The sequence below is a fragment of the Macrobrachium nipponense genome, chromosome 19 (assembly GCF_015104395.2).
Source record: "Macrobrachium nipponense isolate FS-2020 chromosome 19, ASM1510439v2, whole genome shotgun sequence".
NCBI classification, from domain to species: domain Eukaryota; kingdom Metazoa; phylum Arthropoda; class Malacostraca; order Decapoda; family Palaemonidae; genus Macrobrachium; species Macrobrachium nipponense.
Genome location: NC_061088.1, coordinates 64,509,798 through 64,535,887, shown reverse-complemented (window position 1 = coordinate 64,535,887; position 26,090 = coordinate 64,509,798). Strand labels below are relative to the sequence as shown.

At 41.0% G+C, this 26,090-nt stretch overlaps 1 protein-coding gene across 5 annotated transcripts in view; it reads left to right on the top strand.

Annotated features, from left to right (window-relative positions):
• LOC135217648 (protein cereblon-like) overlaps window positions 1-25,356 on the top strand; it is a 191,230-nt gene extending 165,874 nt beyond the window's left edge. For 4 of the 5 annotated variants that reach the window (XM_064253625.1, XM_064253647.1, XM_064253632.1 and 1 more), the window contains exons 4-6: window positions 1,508-1,611; window positions 10,199-10,366; window positions 24,525-25,356. In XM_064253625.1, the coding sequence (XP_064109695.1) occupies window positions 1,508-1,611; window positions 10,199-10,245 (151 nt within the window). In that variant the 3' untranslated portion in view covers window positions 10,246-10,366; window positions 24,525-25,356. Of the gene's footprint in view, window positions 1-1,507; window positions 1,612-10,198; window positions 10,367-24,524 lie in introns of those variants that run through there. The other variant, XM_064253639.1, reaches the window with a different exon arrangement.
• The last annotated feature ends 734 nt before the right edge of the window (window positions 25,357-26,090 follow it).

The window sequence follows — 26,090 nt, the reverse complement described above, 5'->3', positions numbered from 1 at the left end:
ACAGCTCTGCCTGTGCTGGCTAGAATAGTTTAGGCCGTCAAGCCTCTAATCATAGCCCAGACTATGAACTTTTTACACAGACTACTACTACTACTACTACTACTACTACTACTACTACTACTACTACTACTACTACTACTAGTAGTAGTAGTAGTAGTAGTAGTAGTAGTAGTAGTAGTAGTAGTAGTAGTAGTAGTAGTAACAACTTTTGATGATGATTTTCTCTTTCAAGAGGTAATAATTTATTATGATACAGTACACACTTCAAGATGTTCCTAGCAAAATTCTAGTAATGAAAGATGGTCCAGCAGCTAAGGGTCTTGTTTGTAACAGTTTGACTTCAGCTGCTAACATATTTCCCTTTTATTTGGAAGATGATACTGGCCTGTTTTTAAAGGATCATCTTTCTGAGATGCATAATGAGAGTACTTTTCAAGATGATCGTCACCCATGACATGGATAGACATTATCAAGTTGTACCAGTTCTTAAGGCACTGATGTGGCACGTAGCAATGTAGGATCTCTTCTCGGGAACTTTTAAGGTATTACTGAGCAATTGGTAACCCAGATGACAAAGTCATCCAGTAATATTGATGAAACTCTTAGGATATTTAGCAACATTTGTGATATTGTAATAAAAACCATGGACAAGCATTTAGCTGGTAGGCAGTTACTTTGTCATAAAATTACTTACAATATTTGGTAAAGTTATTTTATGTAGTTGCGACATCTAATTGCATCACAAATGGGAATTGAAGTAGTTCTGCAATGGGCCAATTTTTGTTTTGCTCAGCAAATGTAAGGGATCCAAGGGGTTTTGCTGGGAGATTAGTGGGCGATACATTTACCAAATCTAAGCGCCTCAGTGGCGTGATCGGTATGGTCTTGACCTGCCACGAGTTCGATTCTCGGGCATTCCATTGAGTTGTGAGAGATGTGTATTTCTTGTGATAGAAGTTCACTATTAATGTGGTTCAAAAGTCACATAAAGCTGTTGGTCCCATTGCTGAATAACCACTGGTTCCATGCAACGTAAAAACACCATATGAACGAACATTTACCAAGACCCTGGGTGGTTTTTGCCAAATGGTAATTGAGGTTCTTTGGATTGGTCAATTGACTTAGTTGAGGATAACATGCTGAATTCAAATAAGGATTTGCTCTAGTGATCTTTAAGTTTAGTATTTTCAGCGCCAAACTAAAATTGGTACTAAACGAAAAGTGAATGCGTACTGACTGGATGGATGGGGCATCCTTCTCTACCATTGATAGCCAACTACTACCAATAACCACCTTTTTTTAAGTTGAATGGCCAGTTCCAGATAGTGCTGAAAATAAATCCCATATGTAAAGACCTCAGGTCTGTATATTAGGAAAAATACGAGTTACTTTAAAAATATGTCGTTTTGAGATGTGGAAAAGGAAATTGATGTAGTTTTAATGTAAATGTGGTAAATAGTAAAGAACAAACTGGTATATTAAATCAGTATTTATTTTAATATTTCAGGGTTTTTGAGCTTACTAAAAAGATTCAAAGCGGTTATGTAACATCAAAATCTTCAGGAGAAGGTTTCTATGGTTTGATAGTTGACAGCCTCATATCTGAAGATTGTAAGTACAAGTACTATGTACTATCATTTTCATACAATCAACTTACCTGTCAGATATATACATAGCTAAGACTCCGTCGTCCCCGACAGAAATTCAAATTTCGCGCCACTCGCTACAGGTAGGTCAGGTGATCTACCGGCCTGCCCTGGGCGGCAGGACTAGGAACCATTCCCGTTTTCTATCATATTTTCTCTGTCGCCGGTGGTATCAACATTGTTGCTATTACCTCCTGACTTAGATTCTTATTTCATCCTTTGATCATCGTTTATCGGCTTTTTGGTGACGTATCTGGATCGTGTTTTTGGCATTCGCTACTGTGGACTGATTTTGGACTTGCTTTTTGGAATTTTATCAGTATGTCTGATTCAAATGTGAGTGTGAGAATGTGTGTGAATGTAGGCTGCAGGGTGAGGATACCGAAAGCTTCGGTTGATCCTCACACTGTATGTCGTAAATGTAGGGGCTTTCAGTGTTCTGCTACTAATACTTGTCATGAATGCGAGGGATTAAATGCAGAAGAATGGAAGACTTTAACTTCTTATTTGAAGAAGTTAGAGAGGGATAGGGTTAGACGTCTGAAAGGTGTGAGTTCAAGGCCTATGTAGCCTTTTATTGATACTTTTTCTAATCCTAATGATTTAGATTCTCCCTATGTGTCTAATTCACAAGGTTTACTTTTGGAATCGGCCTCGGAAATCGCCGATCTGAAAGCTACTATTCGAGACATGAAGTCCAAAATGGCGGACTTACAAGGTAAGGCTAGTGAAAGTGAGCATTACAGTGAAGTGAGTTCTCCCAGTGTTGTGGAGGGGGCGTTTGATCGTCCCTGCAACGCTCCCAGGCCTAGACCTCTTCCAAGCTCCCATGCCCAGAGGAGAAGGAAAGTCGAAAGCCTTAAGGAGGTCATGGGGAATCCCCAACGGTCAGACGTCCCTTCAGCAAGCTCTGTTTCGTGGCAGGCTGCTCAAGGGCGCTTTAGAAAAAGCGTCCTTCGTGAGTGTTTCTCATCCTCTCCCTCTCCCTCACCTAAACGAGGGTGGAAGGAGTCGGATTTATCGAGGCCTCTGAAACGGCATTTGAAAGAACCCGAATTTGATTCGAGCGACGAGCGTTTCTCAGATGACGCTCCCTCGTCTATTAAGAAGGCGAAGGTGGCGTCAGCGTCACCCGACGAGGACGCAGAAGAACCCTTTCCTACTTCTCCCCCGATTGATGACGAAAGGCGTCATGCAAATGACGTGGGAGAAGCTTCAAGGAAGATTATCATGGCAGTACAAGAACAACTGGCCTCTTTGGTGGGAGTGTTAGCGCCTCGTAGGAAGGACGTTGCGCTTCCAATCAAGAAGTCTCGTCCTCTCTCCCCTGCTAAGCAAGAGGCGTCATGCAAACGTGAAGCTTCTAAACATATCGCAGAAGCTTCGGGTTCGAGAGCGAGATCGGGAGGATCTTACGGAAGACACGTAACGCCAGAGAGACGTGAGACGTCTTCTAGGCATGAAGCGTCTTTTAAAGCTGCTTGTAGACGCGAGGCTCCAACCAATATTTTGGCGCCAGTTAGGACGCCTTTTGAGAGCGAAGCGTCTTCCAGGCGCGAGGCGTCATCCGGACTTCAGCGGCCACACAAGCGGGAGGCGTCAGCCAGGACGCTTGGCGGACGAGAAGCGTCATCCAAGCGGGAAGCGTCATCCATTTATGGAGAGAAGCCTGAGCTTTTGGCGCCTTCCAGGACTATTAAAGCGGGGAAGAGGAAGGAATATCATTCCCTTAGCCCCTCTCCTATTAGGAGTTTGTCTCCTCCAGAGGAAAGACGTACGGATTTGGCAGCGGAGACTCAATTAGATCCCGAGTTAGAAGTAGACTCGGAGGAAGAGTATCAAGGAAGAGAAGGACTGTCGAACTATAAAGTTTTGACTGCCTTGCTTCTAGAGGAGTATGGAGACGACTTGACTCCTGCCGCTCCTCCTTCTCCGCGCGCTCTTTTCTTGAGTGCTAAGACGAAGAAATCTTCGTCTTTTCTCAGAATGAAGCCCGCCATTTCGATGAAGAGGGCTCTTCAGTCCTTAGACTCTTGGATGAAGTCTAAAAAGGAGTTAGTCAGAACGGTCTTCTGCATGCCTCCAGCGAGACTAGCTGGTAAAAGAGGCATTTGGTATCAGACGGGAGAGAATATGGGTATTGCTCTTCCGTCTACGTCAGAAGCGGACTTTTCGACCTTAGTTGACGCTTCACGTAGACAAGGTTTGAACTCGGCACGTATTACTTGGGGCATTTCAGAACTGGACCATCTCCTCAAGGGACTCTTTCATGTATTGGAAGTTTTCAACTTCTTAGATTGGTCCCTTGGGGTGATGTCCAAGAAAGCCCATGATTCTGAAGGACTCGAACCAGAAGTCCTTTTGTGCATTTTGTCTTGTATAGACAAAGCGGTTCAGGATGGCTCGGTTGAGATCTCCTCTTTGTTTGGAGCAGGTCTTCTAAAAAAGAGGACAGTATATAGTGCTTTTTTAACCAAAGCAGTCTCCCACGCTCAGAGGGCAGCGCTGCTGTATGTCGCCTTTGTCTACTTTTTGTTCCCTGTCTCAGTTGGTGAAGGACATTTCTCGTTCATTAACTGAGAAGGCGACTCAAGACCTTCTGACGCAGTCAGCAAGGAAGAAGAAGCCTGCTTCTACACCTGACAAGAAAGGACCGAGTACATCTGTTCAGCCCTTTCGAGGTGGCCCGACCTCCAGACCTCCCACAAGAAGGAAGGCTCCTGAGAAGAGAGGTAGGTCTTGCTTTCGTCCCTTTAAAAAGGGAAAGTGATGCTTCTCTCCTCCAAGCACCAGTAGGTGCCAGGCTCCTGGGATTTGTGGAGGCCTGGACACTTATAAACGCAGACGCGTCATCGTTGTCTGTAATAAGGAAGGGATATCGTATCCCTTTCCTGAACACTCCTCCCCTAACGTCAACACCACGGGAACTAACAGCCAAGTACAAGGATCCTGTGCTGAGGGATACTCTTCGATCGATGGTGGAACAAATGTGGGACAAGAGAGCGATAGAACTAGTACTGGATCAAAACTCCCCGGGGTTTTACAATCGCCTTTTTCTGGTTGCGAAGGCCTCGGGAGGCTGGAGACCAGTACTAGACGTCAGCTCTCTGAACAAATTTGTTCAGAAGGAGAAGTTCTCGATGGAGACTTCTGCCTCAGTCCTTGCGTCATTGCGACAAGGAGATTGGATGGTGTCTCTAGATCTCCAGGACGCCTATTTTGTTCAACGTCCCGATCCACCCTTCATCGAAGAAGTACCTCCGTTTCATGACGGGGGGTGGGGAAGGATCTTCAGTTCAGAGCCTTGTGTTTCGGCCTGTCCACAGCTCCTCAGGTCTTCACAAGCCTGATGAAAAATGTGGCGAGGTTTCTTCACCTCAAAGGAGTAAATATCTCTCTGTATCTGGACGACTGGCTCATCAGGGCCAGATCAGAGAGACAGTGCTTGGAGGACCTTACGTTAACTTTAGATCTGATCAGAGCGTTGGGATTACTCGTGAACCTCGAGAAGTCGCAGCTGACACCCAGACAGAACTTAGTCTATCTGGGGATTCAGATGGATTCTCGGGGTTTTCGAGTATTTCCTTTGCAAGAGAGAATCGCAAAAGGTTTGCAGATAGTCTCTCTCTTCTTAATGAAGGAACAGACGTCGGCGAGGGAATGGTTGAGCCTTCTAGGGACCCTTTCCTCGCTCGAACAGATTCTTACCGCTAGGAAGACTTCATTTACGTCCGCTTCAATTCTTCCTCAAGAGGTCTTGGAGTTGGAAAACTGGACACTTTGGACGCCTTTCCCATTCCAGTGGAGATAAGACCGCACCTGGAATGGTGGTTGCCCCCTCTGAAAGAGAACAAAGGGATCTCTCTAAAAATCCAGAACCCAGACCTAGTGTTGTACTCCGACGCGTCGGAGAAAGGTTGGGGAGCAACATTAGGCTCGAAGGAGGTGTCAGGCACCTGGGAACCACCGCAGGTGTCTTGGCACATAAACTGCAAAGAGCTCTTCGCCGTACATCTGGCTTTGAAGAGTCTAGAACCTCTGGTTTCGAACAAAGTAGTGCAAGTAAACGTGGACAACACCACGGCACTTGCCTACATTCAAAAACAAGGAGGGACTCACTCCTCGTTCCTTTACGAGCTGACGAAAGACCTTTTGCTTTGGACGTCTCACAGGAACATCTCCCTTCTTACAAGGTTCGTTCAGGGAGTAAAGAATGTGAGGGCGGACAGACTCAGCAGGAGGAACCAGGTCCTTCATACAGAGTGGACCCTACACGAGGAGGTGTGTCAAGATCTCTGGTCGCTGTGGGGGACACCTCATGTGGATCTCTTCGCCACATTCATCTCCAAAAAGGCTGGCAGTCTTTTGCTCGGTCGTGGAAGACCCAAGAGCTCTTATGGTAGACGCCTTCCTGCTAGATTGGTCTCGCGTAGACGTCTATGCTTTTCCTCCATTCAAAATCCTGGGACTAGTACTGAAAAAGTTTGTGGCGTCAAAGGAGACGAGGATGACATTGATAGCCCCCTTTTGGCCGGCCCAAGATTGGTTCACGGAGGTGGTAGAGTGGATCGTAGACTTTCCCAGATCCCTACCAAGAAGGATGGATCTTCTCAGACAACCACACTTCAAGACGTATCATCAAAACCTCCCCGCTCTCGCTCTGACTGCCTTTCGACTATCGAAAGACTCGTCAGAGCGAGAGGGTTTTCTCGCGAAGTTGCAAGCGCGATCGCGAGAGCACGCAGAACCTCCACTAGGCAAGTATACCTGTCGAAGTGGGAGGTTTTTAGAAGGTGGTGTAGAACTAAGAAGTTGTCCTCCTCCACTACCTCTATAGCGGAAATTGCTGATTTCCTTCTATTCCTGAGAGAGCAATCTCATCTAGCTGTATCCACAATAAAGGGATACAGAAGTATGCTCTCGGCAGTCTTCAGGAATAGAGGATTAGATCTGGCAGATAATAAAGATCTCCACGATCTCATAAGGTCCTTTGAGACTTCAAAGTCTAAGGAACCGGTCCCTCCTAACTGGAACCTAGACGTGGTTCTCAAGTTTCTTTCATCTGAAAGGTTCGAACCTCCTCATCTGGCATCGTTTAGAGACATCACCAGAAAATGCCTATTCCTATTATCTTTAGCTACGGCAAAGAGAGTTAGTGAATTACATGCTCTGCAGGATAAAGTAGGTTTCAAGGGAGACTCAGCTATTTGCTCGTTTAAGACCCTGTTTTTAGCTAAGAATGAGAATCCCTCGAATCCCTGGCCTAAGTCATTAGAAGTCAAAGGCATAACGAGGGGTCTCGTAGGAAGAGAGCAGAAAGATCTCTATGCCCTGTAAGAGCTCTAAAGTTCTACATTCAGAGAAAGCATCAGATGGGAGGCTCTAGACAAGGTCTTTGGTGCACGGTAAAAGACCCCACAAGACTGATGTCCAAGAATGCTCTGGCATTCTTTGTGAGGAACGTCATTACAGACGCGCATAAGGTCTGTCCTGACGAAGAGTTGCGACTGTTGAAAGTTAAAGCTCATGAAGTGAGAGCAGTAGCGACGTCTCTCTCGTTTCATAAGAATATGTCGCTTAAAAACATCATAGATACGACATTTTTGAGATGCAACTCAGTATTTGCATCTCATTACTTGAAAGACGTTCGTGTGACATATGAGAAGTGTTTTTCTCTGGGTCCTTTTGTATCGGCGGATACGATTCTGGGTACGGGAGCCGACACCAATCCTTAAAGTATATACTTTTCTTCTTTTTGGATATGGTCTGGAGTCTCTTCGAACAATGGAGGACTTGGTTTAGCACGGACGGCCGTCTATGTTGTTCAGTAAGAGAATCTTGTCATATCTAATTAGATGAGTATAATTTTTTTTTTAGAAAATTATGTATGTGTGCGTAGTGGTTTTGAGTTACGGTTGTTGTGAAGAGTTCGGGGATAACTCGGAACAATCTTTAGTTCTAACATATGGTTAGGATCAGGTGGTCGGGATTGGTTGTGTGCTCCTTCATAAGGTGTATTGTCATATAAGTGGATCAGCACCCATTGACAAAGTCCTTTCAGGCTCTGCCGAGTAAGCGGATAAGACCCCATCGGCAGACCCACAAGAACTCTTGGCCATAGATCATATATCTCGCTAAAGTTTCTTGAGGTGATGCAGACTACTGGGCAAACACCCACGAAGTCTACCACCTATCAGGTAGGAACCAAGGTTTTATTTATACCTACAACATATGTTGTTTACCTGTCTATTCCATATAGTAGCTGTCTCTTACCCTCCACCGAAGGGTGCCAATCAGCTATGTATATATCTGACAGGTAAGTTGATTGTATGAAAATGATATTGTTATGTTACAATAAAGTTTCATACATACTTACCTGGCAGATATATACAATTAAAGGCCCACCCAGCCTCCCCGCAGGAGACAGGTGGAAGAGAGAAAATATGATAGAAAACGGGAATGGTTCCTAGTCCTGCCGCCCAGGGCAGGCCGGTAGATCACCTGACCTACCTGTAGCGAGTGGCGCGAAATTTGAATTTCTGTCGGGGACGACGGAGTCTTAGCTATGTATATATCTGCCAGGTAAGTATGTATGAAACTTGTAACATAACAATATCATTTTTAATGACTTTCATTTCCAGTACAGTCATACCTCTTAGATCCAGCATTCTGTGGTTTGGCAACTCCCATGGTCCAGAATCTTTTTTTTAATCAGCTTCTATTAGTTCTTGACTGCCCATGATGGGGTTGCCCACACAGGGTTTCAGTTTTTGGATTTTTTATTTTTATTTTGAAACAAGTTTGCTCCGTAAATGCAGAAACACAATTTATTTCTAACGAAAAAAGTCTGTGAAACAAAAAAAATATACAACACAAAATAACTTAAATTTGTGCAGTCTACTCGTGTTCCATCCAATTTTGTGTATCATGCGATCATTAAAATTTCATAGAAAAACAAGAGATGTGTTGTCTGTAGATTACACAATACTAGGCTTTTTTGCCTGTCTGTTTTGGTAGATTGAGTTAGCTTTTAACTAATAAATAGGCCTAGAAGCCAAAGTTCGTCAGGTTAAATGCAAATATTCGTACTGAAGATTTTGTGGAATAAGTACTCTTAACAATTTTTGCACAGAGCCATTTCAGCTTTCCATCAGATTGTGAAGCTATATGTAAGGTTTCATGAGTTATTTTTCCTCTGATTAGATATATGACTGGGAAAAGGAAAATTCTAGTAGTGATTGGAACCTTGCTCATTAGATTTCACGAGATGATCACCTCATCTAAGGGTTGGGTCTTCTATGTAAAAGATAGATTTGTATTCTTGTAGGAGCAAATACCAAATTTTTAAGGTAATTGCAATTAATCTCCTCTACCGATCCTGCAGAGATTCCAGTGTCAATACCAGTTAACTACTTTGTCTTCTAGTTTCAATTACTTTTACCTTTAGATTACTCCAATATAAAAGACTTTTGATTTGTTTATATACGAAAAGTTAATTTATACTGAATATATTTAGTTGCTATTTATACGGAGTAATACCTTCCTTCCAGTCTCAGTGTCTGGTGGTTTTCAAAAAGTATGAATAAAAGTAAATTATTTTGGTCTAATTGTGATTACATTACCTGTAGAGGTCCTGCTGTATTTGCTCAATTTTAATGGTCAAGTTCATCTCGTGCCTTAACCTGAAAAGGTGGCCATTTTTAAATTCTCTGTCAAACAGTGAGTTTCATATTTTAAATTTCATTAAAAAGAAACTCTTAGTATAAGGCAGAATGCCTTCCACCTTTATCTTTTGACTTGCCATCTCTGGTTAAAAGGGACAAGAAAACAGCATTAGAAAGGTAATGAGGGAGGGGCTCCTTTAGCCAGGGTCTTTTACCACTTTGCTCATTTTAAGGAGCTATTCATCCCCCCTTTTTTTGTTTGACGTAACAAATTATTTAAGAGTACTAATGTACATTTTTTAATGAAGTTTTAATTTCAAAATTATTATGATTTGCTATTTATTGTAAATGATAACCTTTTACATTGATGTGCAGCACATTCAGTGAGGATTTTATAAGTTTATATGTAAATGTTGTAAAAGTTAAGCACAAGATGAAGGATTAAAAATCTGATAAGTGATTTACATATGTTAAGTGTAATGTACTCAGATGGTTTTATTGTTCTGTACTTTCTGGGATGTTAAGTAAGCTTTATTTATATGTCATTAAGGTATTTATGATTTTATATTGTAATTTTATGCCATAATATGATTATACTACTACTTTAGTTGAAAGTTCAGTAAGTTATATTGCTCTGCTTGTTTGTGTTACTCTGTTTTTGGAATTATGTTAAATTTCGACTTGTAATGATTTTCATGATTATTGAAAACTAAATGCAAAGACAGTACAACCAAACATTTTTTTTAAAGAATATGCATGGCATAGCTTTTAATTATACTGCATCTCTTAAGAAATTTATGTCAGTTGATTAAAGTGAGTTTCATAACTGTATTCATATTTTAGAATTCTCTTAGATTACTCTCCCTCATAAATATTTAATCTTTTCAGTTTCAGAGTCTCTTGTAATAACACTGCCAAAAACTCTGAGGATATAGATCAACCATGGCAACTGATTTGCAAGAAAATGGTACTGTCAAATTGAATGAAGAATATTTAGCAGAGTTGGAAGCAGCAGCTGAAGGGCGGTACACAGAAAATGATGAAGAATTCATGAAGGTATTCCTTTTTGCTTTAAAAATTTACTGTTATCATTAACTATCCATAGGGGGTTAATGCTGTCACTGTACCTCATGTACTGTCTTTTACTATACCTCCATTCATATTCTCTTTCTTCCATCTTACATCTTACTTTCCACCCTCTTCTAACAATTGTTCCAACATTATTTTCATCACAGAATGACTTCATAGGTCCCAATGCTTGGCCTTTGGCCTAAATTTTATATTCCACTTCCAGTTATTGATAACCTGACATTTGGTTAGGGTTGACAACCAAGTTATGAATAAGTACTTGAAAATAGCACTTTAGTAGTTGTACAATTGATTAGGCATCTCCCATCATGAAAGCTCCTCCTTTTTTCAACTTTTGAATTTGATTTTCATAATGGCAGCATAGATATTAAGAATGCTGTTCAGTGATCTCCATTTTCTTTCATTAACTTCACCTTATATTATTATCTTGTATGATTTAACCAGACTCATGAATCATAATCCTTAAGTCTCTCATACGGCCCAATGGATTTGATATTAACCCTTAAAAGCCGACTGGACGTATTTTACGTCAACATTTTTTGTCTCTCGGGTGCCGACTGGACGTATTTTACGTCGACATACAAAAGTTTTTTTAAAAATTCGCGGAAAAATACTTTTAGGCCTACCAGCCGAAAACTCTTGAATCACGCGCCTTGGGGGATGCTGGGAGTTCATGGATCAAAGTGTTGTTTTGTTTACAATCGTTACGCAGGCGCGCAAGCGCGAATTTCTTTCTTGCCGCACTAAAAAGTATCTGTGACACATCTCTGAAATTATTTCGTCACTTCGACATAATTTTTTTACCATTTTAAATTAGCCATTACATGGAGTATTATATATGAAAATGTGCACATTTTTATGTAGAATACAACAAAAAAATACTCATGATTGTAGCTTTTATCAGTTTTGAGATATTTTCATATAAATAACGATAAGTGCCAAAATTTCAACCTTCGGTCAACTTTGACTCTACCGAAATGGTCGAAAAACGCAATTTTAAGCTAAAACTCTTATATTTTAGTAATATTCAATCATTTAACTTAATTTTGCAACTAATTGGAAGTCTCTAGCACAATATTTTGATTTATGGTGAATTTATGAAAAAACTTTTTCCTTACGTCCGCGCGGTAACTCTTCCGAAAATAATCATACATGCGATTGTGGTAATGTTTGCACCATTTTAAATTAGCCGTTACATAAAGTTTTATATATGAAAATGTGCGCAATTTCATGCACAATACAACTAAAAACAACCCATGGTTCTAGCTTTTATCAATTTTGAAATATTTTCATATAAAAAATGATAAGTGACAAATTTTCAACCTTCGGTCAATTTTGACTCTACCGAAATGGTCGAAAAACGCAATTGTAAGCTAAAACGCTTATATTCTAGTAATATTCAAGCATTTACCTTCATTTTGCAACAAATTGGAAGTCTCTAGCACAATATTTCGATTTATGGTGAATTTATGAAAAAAATAACATTTTCTTTACGTCCGCGCAGTAACTCTTCCGAAAAAATCATACGTGCGATTGTGGTAATGTTTGCACAATTTTAAATTAGCCGTTACATAACGTTTTATATATGAAAATGTGCGCAATTTCATGTATAATATACCCTAAAATAGTTGAAGGTTGTAGCTTTTCTCATTTTCGAAATATTTGCATATAAATCACGATAAATAGAAAAAAAACCACTTTGTTCATGAAACTTACCTGACAGATATATATATAGCTGTATTTTCTGAAGTCCGACAGAATTTAAAAATTCGCGGCACACGCAGTGGGCGGCCAGGTGGTAGTACCCATTCCCGCCATGGGAGGCGGATATCAGGAACTATTCCCATTTTCTATTCATATTTTTTTCTGTCGCCGGTCGGTAAACGACTGTTTACAGACCTCCGCCTAGGATTTTGAAAACTTCATTAGCCGCTTAAGTATCCTAATTATTCTTTCAATTATTAACTTGGATTTGTGGCTAGGCATACGCTATCGTAAATTTTTTCATTGCATTTGATGTCGGAAGCTAGTTAGCCTAGTTTCAGACTTTGTTGTCGGCATGGTAAGGTGAGGCTACCGGAACTTTCGGTAGACACTCGCTTTATATATATGACGTTTACATGTTTTCTTTGCATAAGTTCAATGTAATTAGTGTAATGTGTGACTGATTACGGAAGAAGGAGGATTCATGTACGCATTTTAGAACGTGTTAGAATCAGGAGTTTTCCTCCACATTTTCTTGATAAAACTATAGAAAGGTAAACAGAAGTTAGAAATGAACCTTCTAACCTCCTGTAGATTTTATTTTGCCTAACCCTGTGGTATGGCTTACGGGCCTAGAAGAAGTGTCTGCTAGAGGATTACATCAAGTATTCTTAGACTAAAGTGCTCGCTCTCCAATCAGTGTTGTGAAGTGTAGTGCCCCTTGTGTTGTGGAGGGGGCGTCAGATCGGCCCCATAATGCCTCTAGGCCTGGACCTCTGTCGGACTCCCAGGACTCTGGGAGAGGGCATGTCGAAAGCCGCAAGAGGGTTACGGGGGCTCCCCACCGATCTGGCGTCCCTTCGGCAGAACCTGTTGACGCTTCCCAGGCTGCTAAACGTCCTCCGAGGCGTCCTCCCCGCGCAAGGGTTGGAGCTCTCGGAAGGACTCGCGCCCTCTAAGAAGCTTTAGAGAAAAGGACGCTTCACGTCCTCTCTCTCGTTAGGAGGGAACGTCAGATCGGCCCCATAACGCCTCTAGGCCTAGACCTCTGTCGGACTCCCAGGAAACCAGGGAGAGGGCATGTCAAAAGCCGAAGGAAGGTTACGTGTTTTTCATGCTGATCTGGCTTCCTTTCGGCAGATCCTGTTGTCGCTTCCCAGGCTGCCGAAGATCGAGCACGTGCACGAATCTTGAAGGATTGCTTCTCGTCCTCCGAGGCGTCCTCCCCACACAGGGGTTGGAGCTCTCGGAAGGACTCGCGCCCCCTAAAGAAGCTTTAGAGAAGAGGACGCTTCACGTCCTCTCTCTCTCGTCTCGAGAGGATGAAAGAGTCCTGTGCCCTGTCAGGGCTCTCGAGTTATATTTACATAAACGAAGGAAGTAAGAGGTCCTTCGGGTAATGTATGGTGCTCAGGAAGAGACCACATTTACCCTTTTCGAAGAATGCACTGGCTCTTTTCCTAAGGGAAATATTAGGGAGGCTCATTCATCTTGCCAGAAGAGTGATTTGAGCCTCCTGCGAGTGAACGCTCATGAAGTTAGAGCTGTTTCAACCTCGCTAGCATTCCAAAAGGATTTGGTAATCAAGGACATTCTAGATTCCACCTTTTGGAGGAGCAACTCAGTATTCGTCTCCTCTCCTAATGGCGCTCCGTATACGTTATGTAACGTTCGCTTTACTTCGAAAAAGCAAGCTGATAAGTTTGACGTCCGGCAAGCTGCTTTGCACAGTCAAACAACTTATGTGTCTGGTTCGGCATAAGAAGGGCAATTTAGACGTGAAGAAGTTTTTGGAGGTGCTCGACGTCCTATAGTGGAGACATTCTCCAGGACGCTCGGCAAGCACCTTGCGAGGGTGTCTTTCGGACGCTCGGCGTTCCTTTGCTGAGTGCGTTTCTGGAGATGGTCTTTTGCATTACTAAGACGCAAGTTGTCGCACAGGCGGCCACTGTCTTTGTAAGAAGGTATGAAGGTCTTTAAGGCCCGTCTTGAAGACGAAAGCCATACGTCTTCCTTTAGTGTTCACACACTTCAGGAAGCAGCGTGCGGCTCTCCATGGAGACTCGCATGAGGACGTCCCTTGAAAATATTCAACGTCATATGCAAAACGCGGTTCGTCGCAATGTTGGAAAGGTCGCTCGCCAGGACGCCTCTTGGCGGGCCTTGCATGCATCAGGGCGCTCAACGAGTTCCTCTCTGAAACGTCGTTCAGAAGACTTGGTCTTCTCTGCTCAGACACGCTCGTAGCTAAGCAGGACGTTTTTTGAGGACGCTCAGCAGGACGCGTTCCAGGACGCTAAGCAGGACGCTTTTGAGGACGCTCGGCAGGACGCTCAGCAGGACGCTTTTGAGGACGCTCAGCAGGACGCTTATGAGGACGCTTTTGTGGACATTCGCCAGGACGCTTCGGTAGAAGCTCGGCAGGACGCTTTGCGAGAGTAAAGGCGTCTTATTTGCTGTTCACGACGTTTCTTAGGACGCTTGACGCTTTATAAACGCTCGTCAAGACGAGGTTTTGTCAGGACTCTCCACAGGACATTCCTTTACAGAAAAAAGGATTCGGAGTTAGCGGAGAGACATACCCGAATTTTTTCTTCGATCCCTCTTTCCTCTTCATCGATTTCTCTGAGAATCGGGAAGATTATATACTCGGTTTCCTGGGTGACTTTCGGTCATGTTAAAGGGTTTTCCCCTATTAGCAAAGTGCTAATAGTTTTGTCAAGTAAGGACGTTTTCCCCATTGTCAAGATACTAAACGTTTTGTCATTTAAGTGGGGGACCCCTCATAAATGGGGTAGTTCTCATTGACATAGATTTTAACGTTTTTATCGTTTAAGCGGATAAACTCGTTAACAAATTTCGGAAGAGCTCTCATTCATTTTCAGAGGCTCATCCGGGGAGTAAGAAGAGACTTGTAGACTAGATCCAGGAGTCTTATGTCCAATATCATAAAGAACATTGAACGGTCCCCTTTTCGATCCTCGGTTCTCTCTTGATGATCTCTATTCGAATATTACTCCCTTTTCTTGGAAAAGAGTCTTGGCAAAGAGTCAAGGAGTTCTTTTAAAAAGCCTCATTCATTAGAGCGTGGACAGTCGTTTTCCTTTCTTTCTCTCTTCCTCGTCGAGGAAAGATGTAGTAGAGAATTCGATGTTCAAATTACTACAATACTTACGTAGTTTATCTTTGCGTCATTTTGCTAACGCATGGGTCAAGTCATATACGCATATCGTATTTACCTCTGCGGATAGAAGCGAAAGAACTGTTGTTCTAATGTATTTATTTGACACTCCCTTCAACCTTCCAAGAGTTTTCGGAGTAAGAACAACTCTTCAGGTATTGTTACGACAACACCGACTCAGCTTCTGTTTTTAGCGAATTCTGTTTCGTTTAAATAGACCTGCTTGAGAGTTTCCTTTTGCTCGATATCATACCTATTCCTTCGTAAAGGGAGTAGCTGGCAACTCAGGCAGTTCGTATTCTGTTCACCATTGAAGCTTTCCTTCGAGGAAGACTTCTCCTTCACTCTCTTTGATAGAGATCGAAGGTGGTCGATCTCCAATCCTTATTTTGTTTTCTTGAAGGAAAGAATTTAGGATGGAGATCGTTGTTCAGAATCCTATAAATATACTACATATATTAACCTCGCGACATGATTCTACTAAGCAGTTGAATTGTCCGAGGGGTAGGCGCATATCCTAGTTATTCTACGGATTGCGACTTAGACGAGAAGTATTCTAATTGAACTGCAACTCTGGGTTGCCTGCAACCTCCCAGGAGTTTGTTTCAATTTTATATACTTATGGTTTTGTCACGACAACACCATTTCAACTTTTATATTTACCGAAATTTGTTTCGCCTAAATATAATTGCTCGAGCATATCTTTTATGCTCGGTGGTTCTAGCCGAACGCATTCCTTTGTGGAATATGGATTACCTGGCAACTCAGGATGACGAGTCAGCGGGAGCTCAAGCTCAGCTACTGTGTATTGAACTGCCTGATAGCAGCTCAGTATCAGCTGGGCCTCCGAGATGCACGGTTGATTATGTCTCTCTCTCTCTCCTGCTTTGATTGACTACCGAACCGTATCTCTGCCCAACAATCATGGACTTAGGTCTCTGATTAACGGGGTTTCTCGCAATTATGAAGGAACATCTACTGCTGTGACGATAGATTCCATCGCCTTCGATATTGCGAGAATTTTTCAACAGAGATATCTCTTAGACTCTTTCATCTTTCTGTTTAACGCACGGTAACAGAAGTCTGTACAAGTCTCCCGCTGCATCGCACTGCGATAATGCGAATGATTTTGCAGACATCTGGGTTTGTCTTTAAAATATCTCATATTCGTAGGTGTACAATTGTTCATTGTTCAACCCGATTAACAGATATGTCAAAGACATCGCCTACTCTCCGACCTGACAGCTCTACTTCCAAATGTTCAGCCCATGAGAAGCAGTTCTTCAGGCAGCTTTCCCCTGTGTTTTCATTACTGAAGAACGCCCGCTTTCATTGCAACTACGACTTCTCACCGGACAGCAATGAAATAGCGGTTAGCGTTTTCAGTCATTTGTAGGCACAGGTTCAGAATCTTGAGAATCCTTCTCTCGATTTGTCTGTGAAGACGTAGGTTGCATTCAATATCTACCTTCGTCTTCAACGGTACAGAGCGATAAGATCTTCAAGAGTAATGGCAGCCTCTTGGCAAGGCAAAGCAGTGCTGCCTATTTTCAGTGTTCAATCGGAGGAGGCCGTTTCTGGAGATAGTGAAGGGAAATGACTGTTCCTCCACCTCGACCTCTGTGAAGTTCCTTATGGTTCTATCTTTCCGTCTGAAGTATGAGATAAGCTAGAAGTCCTAACTATTGTAGAATATGCAAATATGTTGTTGACGGCCTCTAGGCTCAGAGATTCGGTTCTGTCAAACAACAAAGCTTCACAATTTTTGAGGTCTGTGGAGATCTTAAAATTCTCTGGATAAAAGGTTCCGACATGGAACTTAGACGTAGTCTGAGTTTCTGATGCCAAAAGCAATTCGAACCTATCCTTTCTGCGAACTTAATACACGTGACCAGAAAGGCTAATATTCTAACCGCTCTAGCCACGGCCAAAGAGGGTTAGTGAGGTTTTTGTTTAGCCATCATCAGAGGTTTTTGGCTTTAAAGGACATAATGCGGTCTGTCCTCTAAGCATTCCGTTCTTGATAAGAACGAAAACTTGTCTAACCCTTGACCCGAAGGCTTGGAGACCAAGGGTATGGCACAAATTATTGGGCAAGGGCATTAGAGAGTCCTGTGCCCTGTAGGGTCTCTCAAGTTTTATCTTGATAAAACTATAGAAAGTCAAGGTCAACGGACAATCTGCGGTGTTCCGTAAAAAGACCAGACTGGTTCATGTCCAAAAACACCCTGGCATTATAGCCAAGGAGTTCTTTTAAGAGGTCTCATTCATTGTGTTTGCATAAAGATTTGAGATTTTTTCTTAATATGAATGCTCAAGAGGTGAGGGCGCGGCCTCGGAAGCATTTCAACAGAGCATGACACTCAGTAACATCCTGAGTGCCACGCTTTAGCGAAGCAACTCTGTGTTCGCTTCACTCTCCCGACAACCTGCGGGGTTCCGTAAAAGACCAGACTGGTTCATGTCCAAGAACACCCTGGCATTATAGCCAAGGAGTTCTTTTAAGAGGTCTCATTCATTATGTTTGCATAAAGATTTGAGATTTTTTCTTAATATGAATGCTCAAGAGGTGAGGGCGCGGCCTCGGAAGCATTTCAACATAGCGTGACACTCAGTAACATCCTGAGTGCCACGCTTTAGCGAAGCAACTCTGTGTTCGCTTCACACTCCCGACGGGATGTGAAGACGACATTTCAGATCCGTAAGTCGCTAGGACCATACGTATCCGTAGATATATTATTGGGGGCAGGAAGCAACACGAATCCTATCCTATAGAAAAGGGATAGGTGTGCTTTTAACTTTGAAGGGTTGGTCGCTTGAGGCGCGTTCCTTTTCTTTAGCCTAGAAGTTATGGAACTAACTTTGATAGGTTAGGTCAGGTGGTGGTTTTAGCTTCGTTGCCCTCAGAAGTATGGTCATATGGTCTAGTCACATTGTGGTCACGTCCCCGTTGACAGATCATTTAGAGCACACCAGCATTACAGGTCTCTACCTCGCTGGCAACTCTAGTAACGCAGAAGCAGACTTTGGTGACAGTAATCACGAAGTCGGCTATGCTAACAGGTGAGGAACTAAGATGTATATCATCTACTTAATTTAGTTTCCCAAAAAATCCTATTCTGTCTCTTCCCACCATCCGAAGGTGGGATTCAGCTATATATATATCTGTCAGGTAAGTTTCATGAACAAAATGTTATTGTTATAATACAATTAAGTTTGTTCATACTTACCTGGCAGATATATATAATTAAAGTGCCCACCCACCTCCCCTCAGGAGATAGTGGCACTGATAAAATATGAATAGAAAATGGGAATAGTTCCTGATATCCGCCTCCCACGGCGGGAATGGGTACTACCACCTGGCCGCCCACTGCGTGTGCCGCGAATTTTTAAATTCTGTCGGACTTCAGAAAATACAGCTATATATATATCTGCCAGGTAAGTATGAACAAACTTAATTGTATTATAACAATAACATGTTCGGTCAAATTTGACTCTACCGAAATGGTCGAAAAACGCAATTGTAAGATAAACTATTACAGTCTAGTAATATTCAGTCATTTATCTTCATCGTGAAACAAATTCGAAGTCTCTAGCACAATATTTAAATTTATGGTGAATTTTAAAAAAAAAACTTTCCTTCACTCCGCGCGCGGATTCTCCGCCACAAATCTCCGAAATGCGTAAGTCCCATTCTCGTAATATTTGCTCCGTTTCATATTAGGCATTTCATAGAGTTTTATATATGAAAATGTGCGCAATTTCATGTAGAATAAAACGAAAAATATTTGAAAGTTGTAGCTCTTCTTATTTCCGAAATAATTGCATATAAAAAAAAATATATAAAAAAATTCGACATTCGGTCAACTTTAACTCATCAGATATGGTCGAAAACTGCATTTGTAAGCTAATATTCTTTCAGTATAGTAATATTCAATCATTTGTCTTCATTTTGAAAGAAATTGGAAGTCTCTAGGACAATATTTAGATTTATGGTGAATTTTTGAAAAAAATATTTGTTTACGTCCGCGCATTACGAATTCATGCATTATTTTGTGATAATATTTTCTCTGTGTTGCTTTTATCATTTTACAATTTGTTATATACCAAAATGATCACAATTTAGTGTACATTACAACGAAAAAAAAAAGTAACTTGTTACCTTTAACCGTTTTGCGCACAGCGCGATTTGAATACAATTATATATGAAATTTCGTTTTTGTGCTATCATATATCGCATTATTTATATATGATAATGATAATTTTTTTCATTTCTGATGGTAGCATACTAAACTTCAGGCAATGACAAAAAAAGGAGCCAAAAATGAACTCTTAATCTTCAAAACTAAGCGCGCTATGATTTTTTGAAAAAAATATTTTTTCCGCTTCCGCGCTCACTCTGAAACGTCTCCGGCACACGGGAGACTTTTTTTTTTTTTACCGCTTCGGCGTTTAAGGGTTAAATGAAAGGTGAAAATCAAAGCAACAAGAGTTGGAAAGCCTGGTGAGAAGGCAAGAGGGGTGTAAAAGGTGGGAAATAATGCAGCCAAGGGTCAAAGGGATGCTGCAAAAGCCCACTATGGGTAGTAAACTATTTGTGAGGATTTGGTAACTGAGAAGTCAGAATTGGGTTAATTGAAAAATCTAAATTCTTGAAAATTTTGGTGGTGGTGATGGAATTGGGCCAGGATGTCTGTTGTAATATGTGCTCACTCACTCAGCTTACTATCTGTAGTCTTGTGTCAAATCAAAACTTAATTGCTATTTATATAATACTTGTGTTTAAATTTAAACACATTTTCTTAAGGGATATTACCTTCATAAAAACTTTAAATGAAATAATGAGACAACAAGAGATAGAGGGAGTAAACAGACATATTTACAATTGCTTATGGAAACTACAGTTTACATGTAATAGTCAAGTTAACTGAAGATATTTTTATGTGAAAACGATGTTGTTCATACGCGGAACAAACCTTTGGTCTTAACCATAGGATAATCTTTTTGTGCCAGCTGGAAACGTGTTAAAAACAATCAAAGATTGTAAAGCAAGGAATCTGTGGTCTCTAGCAACTCATGCATATAAGAGGTGGAAGCTGGTTACCAACCAGGCATAGAATTCAGTGACGCATCAGTCTTTCTTTGACTGCCTTGGAGAGTAGTCTCTTGCGCTCTCTTACCCTAGCCGGTTGCTTTGTTTGTATGTGATTTCTTTGTTTCAGTGTGTTTGTGTGTGTGCCTTGTTTATTATCATGGAGTCCTCCGATTCTTCTAGGCCTCATCAACACATGTGCCCGGGCATTCGGGGATTTCCGTGCTCCAGATTTTTGGCTGCTACCATTACAGATCCTCATACTACATGCAGTAGGTGCTGATCTAATTTTTGTAACATTAGTAACCTTTGCTTGGAACATCGTTCCTGGCCTGTGTCACAGTGGAGGGCATTCTACAAGAAGAGGGAGCATCCACTTTTCTTCTTGGGAGGGTTTTTGCCTCCTCATTTAAACAGTTCAGTATCCTCTTCATCCAGAAGCGTTCCCTCTGTCGGTTGTATCGTTGTTTCCTCTCTTTTATTCCATCAATTTGTCGTTGGAAGTATCAGGAGTTGCACAGGATGAGATTATGTTTAATGTAGCCCCCTCTCCTGCGTGATATAATGTCCTTCCCGAGAGGGAGGAGGCTCCGCCTTCTGCTTCCTTTATTTCAGATTCCGAATCGAACAAGATCGAACAAGATGGCGGCTGTTTGGGCATCTCTAGGCCTATGGGGTGCCCCTTTTTTGGATGGCCTACTCTTGCATTTCTTGGCTGCTCATACCCCCCCACCGGCCGCCTTGGCAGTCTCCCCCCCCCACCTTCATGCCAACACTACTTTGGTTCTTGTGTGCTGCCTCCTAGTGGGATGCCTTTGTCATCATTGACACTTACTGGGTTGCCCTTTATCGCTCCACTAGTGAGGCCATCGCCCAGTGCTACCATTCGAGATGTCTTGACGTCACTCCCAGCATCCTCTTAACCTGTGGTGGCGTCTTTACTTCCCATTATTGTGATTTTGAATATTTTCCTAGCCTAATCTTTCCTTTTGAACACAAATGTGCAATCTAAATACCTGTTCCCATTCTCCAATCCCAGTATACTCCAGCTCACACCTTTGAACAACACCACAAGACTCTTATCGGACAGAGAGCTCTCTCCTACGAATCAAACAATCCATGCATGTGCCTCCTTCTGCCTCTATTATTGTATACATTCACAGATGCTGCCGCCATCTTGTCTTCTATGACTTCACAACACAACTTAAATACGTCTTCTATAACGTCACAACACAACCTAATACAGTGGACCCCCCGTATTCGCGTTCTCCAGATTCGCGGACTCACACATTCGCGGATTTCTCTCGGGAACGTTTCCCTGCATTATTCGCGGAAAATTCGCGCATTCACGTTTTTTTTTCTATGATAAATATCGACAAATTCCTGTTTTTTTTTATGAATATCATCATAAAATGCACTTTTTGTGATAAACTATTAAAAAAACCACGTTGGAAAATTTTTAGTTGGTTTTTCTTGAGTTTTAACTAACAAAATAGGCTGTTTTTAGCATTTTTATAGGGGTTCCAAACATTCGCGGGTTCTAACTATTCACGGGGGGGTCTGGTACGTATCCCTCGCGAATACAGGGGGGACCACTGTACATCAATACACACATTCTAAAATCAACCATATACTACCCATACATTGGAAATCTACCATATTTCGACAATGCAGAAAAAAACAATAACAATAAAAATGGAATCACTCTGACTAAATTGATATATAATGTATAATCACACTTATCTCCTTCTTCCTCGCCTTCGACTGCTTCCTAACCTAGTCCCCTCTAATTTCCTTTATTCTTCAACTTTTTAACCTCTACATAATTTCATATTTTCCCCTGAAACTCCTGCTTTAGTTAATACATCAGCTACTTGATCGTTTCCTTTTATCCATCTCACCTCCTTTATTTCCCCAGATTCTATGGTTTCCCATATTGCTGAAATATCTATTTTTAATCTCATACTAGTTACACCAGTACTCTATTTGATGGCAGTCATTAGTGTTTTACTATCAGTATTAACCAACGCTTCTATTGAAATTTGTCAATCCTTCTATAGCCACCCCAACACTCAGGGCTTCTGCTTCAGAGGTGGATTTTGCCACTCTCCTGGATTTCCTGGACTTCCACCATATGGGACTTCTCCTTTTACCATCTGTCAAGGATATGATATAACTCAGTTGAGTATGGCCATCTGCATAGGCTTCCCAATAAATCTTTCTTCTTCCATTTCACTTATTGTAACTTTGCCCATCATGTTCTTAGTTTTTCTCAGAATTTTAATAAGCTTCTTCATATCCTGAGTCGTTCCTTCTTTAAATGCTTTACTTAATTCACTAACATTGTATAATATTTCTGGGATGGTATGTAGCAATACCCAATTCAACTGTCCTACCACTGATCTATACCAGGTTAACTCCTTTTGTTCTAACACTATTACCCGTATATCGTCTAACTTCTGGTTCTCTTATAAAATTTATATATACTGCCAGTGATTAAGACAAAATCTATTCTCCTTCTGCTCTACTACTCCTGTATACTTAAACCTTTTACTTTCTTCTCCTACTTGCAATTTCCCTTTCAATTTCCCAATTGTTTCCTTTAAAAATCCTCCAGTTCCTCCGTAGCAAAAATCATCTACATGTATACACAAAATATCATTCAATTTATTGTCATTTTTTCCAAAAGAATATATTAGGTTCTAGTCTACCTCTCTCACCTTTTAGCTCCTCCACAACTTTCACCACTTTACAATACCATGCTTTTGCTGCGTCCTTGAACCCATAAACAGTTTTCTTCAACTTCTATAATCCACTCCAACTATCTTCTCTAGGTGGCTTTAAATATACTTCTCTTTGTATCTTGTCACCTTGTAAATATGCAGTTTTGACATCCAATGTATAACAATTCCAATCTTTCACTTTTATTTTGGTCAGACAAAATTTCAGCCATCTCTTCTTCAAACCCTCTAGCTACCAGTCTTGCTTTACATATCCTTTCCCCCTCCTTTTATCTTTTCAGTTACTATCCATCTTGTAGATATAGCTTTTTGTCCAACATCATTTACCTCCTCATATACCTTGTTTTCTCTTGAACTTTGAAATTCTTTCTCTTTAGCTCCCATTATGCTTCTATTTTCAAATCTTAGCAGCACCTCCTCTTCATCTTCAGTTTTTTTTCTACCTGATTATAATCCCTCAAGTGAACCCACCCTTTGTCACCTGACTGAGAGTCTTGTATATTGTATGAATCAGCCCATGATTTGCTTGATCTTTTTCCTGCAAGACTTAATATAGTCCATTCTTCTACTTGTCCTGTATCATTGTTTACAGCTCTAACTCTATTTACCTTTTTGAATTTTGGTATCTTCTATTAACTCATTTTCCCTGTCATCTTCCATTGTTTCCTCTACCACAACTCTTTCTTTAGCTTCTTCTGTGTCTGCATTCCTTCTCCCGCCCACTATTATCTCCTTTCCTTCTTGCCTATCTACACTCCCTTCATTTGGGTCATCGGATCTACCTTTCATAACATGTGATTTATGTATTCTAGAAGATATCTTTTCTGTTTCTGGTGGTAGTCTTTGAATCCTAGTAACGTGTATTCTAGCTATTCTCTTAAAGAATCCCCATGTTTAACTACTACTGTTTCCCTGTTACTCCCACTACCTGAGCAGGTCCTCTCCAATTATTTTCATTTTCCCTCTTATAGAACATTGATAAAAATGCTTATGAAAAAATGAGGGAACAACAAAATGCACATCCCTCTATTTTTACTAAAGTCACTGGTTGGGTGACTATTGGGTGTGACAAGAGTTACATTTGAGTTACCTATTCTTGCAACTAACTGCAGAAGTTATAAATAGAATAGGATGTGTGTGGAGTGTCACTAGATAGCCTACTGATACTCTGTGACATTGCTGAATGAAGTGATTAATTGTAAGTTTTATGTTTCATGCAAAAATGGAATCTGAATTTGCCCTTTTATTAGAAATAATCACACTAAGTTTCTTAAAGGTGAGATTAGTGGAGAATGTACACTACTGCAAACTTAGACTACCTTTCATTTCAGGTATCTTGTGATCCTAATAAAATTTAAATGAAAGTTACATGGATTTTTTTTACAAGAGTAAATGAACTTGTTTCAGATTTTTAACAGCCCATCACCGAAACCTCCAATACTGCCTAACAATCAATTCAATCGAAATCGACATGGAGGTCGATTTCGAGGTAACAGAAACCGTGGTGGATATCGTGATAATTGGCAAGATAGACAATCAGATGATGGGCAGGGTAGAAGATCAGATGGCTGGCAAGATAGAAGGTCGGATGGCTGGCAAGATAGAAGGTCGGATGGCTGGCAAGATAGAAGGTCGGATGGCTGGCAAGATAGAAGGTCAGATGGCTGGCAAGATAGAAGATCGGATGGCTTTCGTGGCAGATCTGGACATCATGGAGAAGGAAGACATGGAGGGCAGAGGGATGAAAGACAAGGTTATTGGAACTCTAGGAACAATAAAAGAAGTTGGGATGATGATAGGAGGTAATGAAGTAATAAGATGTGAAATTTAAGATACAGGCACTTTATATGTCACTAATAATACATCCATGAAAGCAAAAGTTTATTTTTAAGTATGTGATGTCAAAAATCTCATTCGACTTTCAAATATTTCCATAATAGTATTAATGCTGTTGTTGGAATTCTTGTATAACTTGATATTTTTTCCCCTATGTTTATTAGTTTTGTAGTTGGGGTTTTTTGAAAACTGAATGTGGAATTAAAAAGTGTTTGAAAAGGCTTTATTGTACAACATATTATTTAGAGGGAAGATTGTGAATTTTTCAGCTTAAGAAAAAATGTATTTGGGTTATGCATTACATTTAATTATTTTACAAGGTAAAAATGCAAAAGTCACTATTGCATTTTTCATTCCTGTTTGATATAATGTACTTTGAATAAAAAACACTGGTTTATCTCAATTTGTATGATTTATTTTCCCCACATAAAATTATAGCAGTTCTTTTTGGTTTGTGATATATAAAGTAGACATTTTCTTTTAAGTGCTATAATTTCAATTTTTCCTAGAGGTATGCAGGAGTGTGTGGAAAAACACTTAATAACTTGCAGCATCAGGGACTCATTGGGTGGCAGAGAAGGCATTATGATAAAAGGCTCTGGTTTTTGTATACCTTGGAAGAATACAGTCTGAGATTTGAAGTAACAAACACTTGGTTGATTACTTAGTAAATCAGACTGAGGGGTGTTCCTTCCTTTATGTTGATGTTTGCCAGTTTGGTTGTGCTGTCACTCATCAACACTATAGAGTGACACCTTGCATGATTTTGGAATACTTGTAGGGTTAAGAGTGTTCCTTGTATATCTAAAATGTCTAATGTGCAGATGAGGTTTGTCTTTTTTCCCTAAACCTGGAGGTGTGGAATTCAAGGGAACTCCCACTACAAGGGACTCGTCATCTCTACCCAATAAGTTGTACCAAGCCACCATACCAAACTTTCACAAATCAAATACATAAAATTAACAAGCATAAGCTAGAGGGGATGGGGGTTGCTTGAGGCTGACCAATGCTGCTTCAGTTGCCAATGAAGCAAGAGTTGAAAGTGTCTGTGTTGCACAACCTTCTCCAAGGTGACCGAGGATGACATTGGCCTACGATAACCTGGTTTTTCCTGTAAAAATTGTAACTACTTTCACC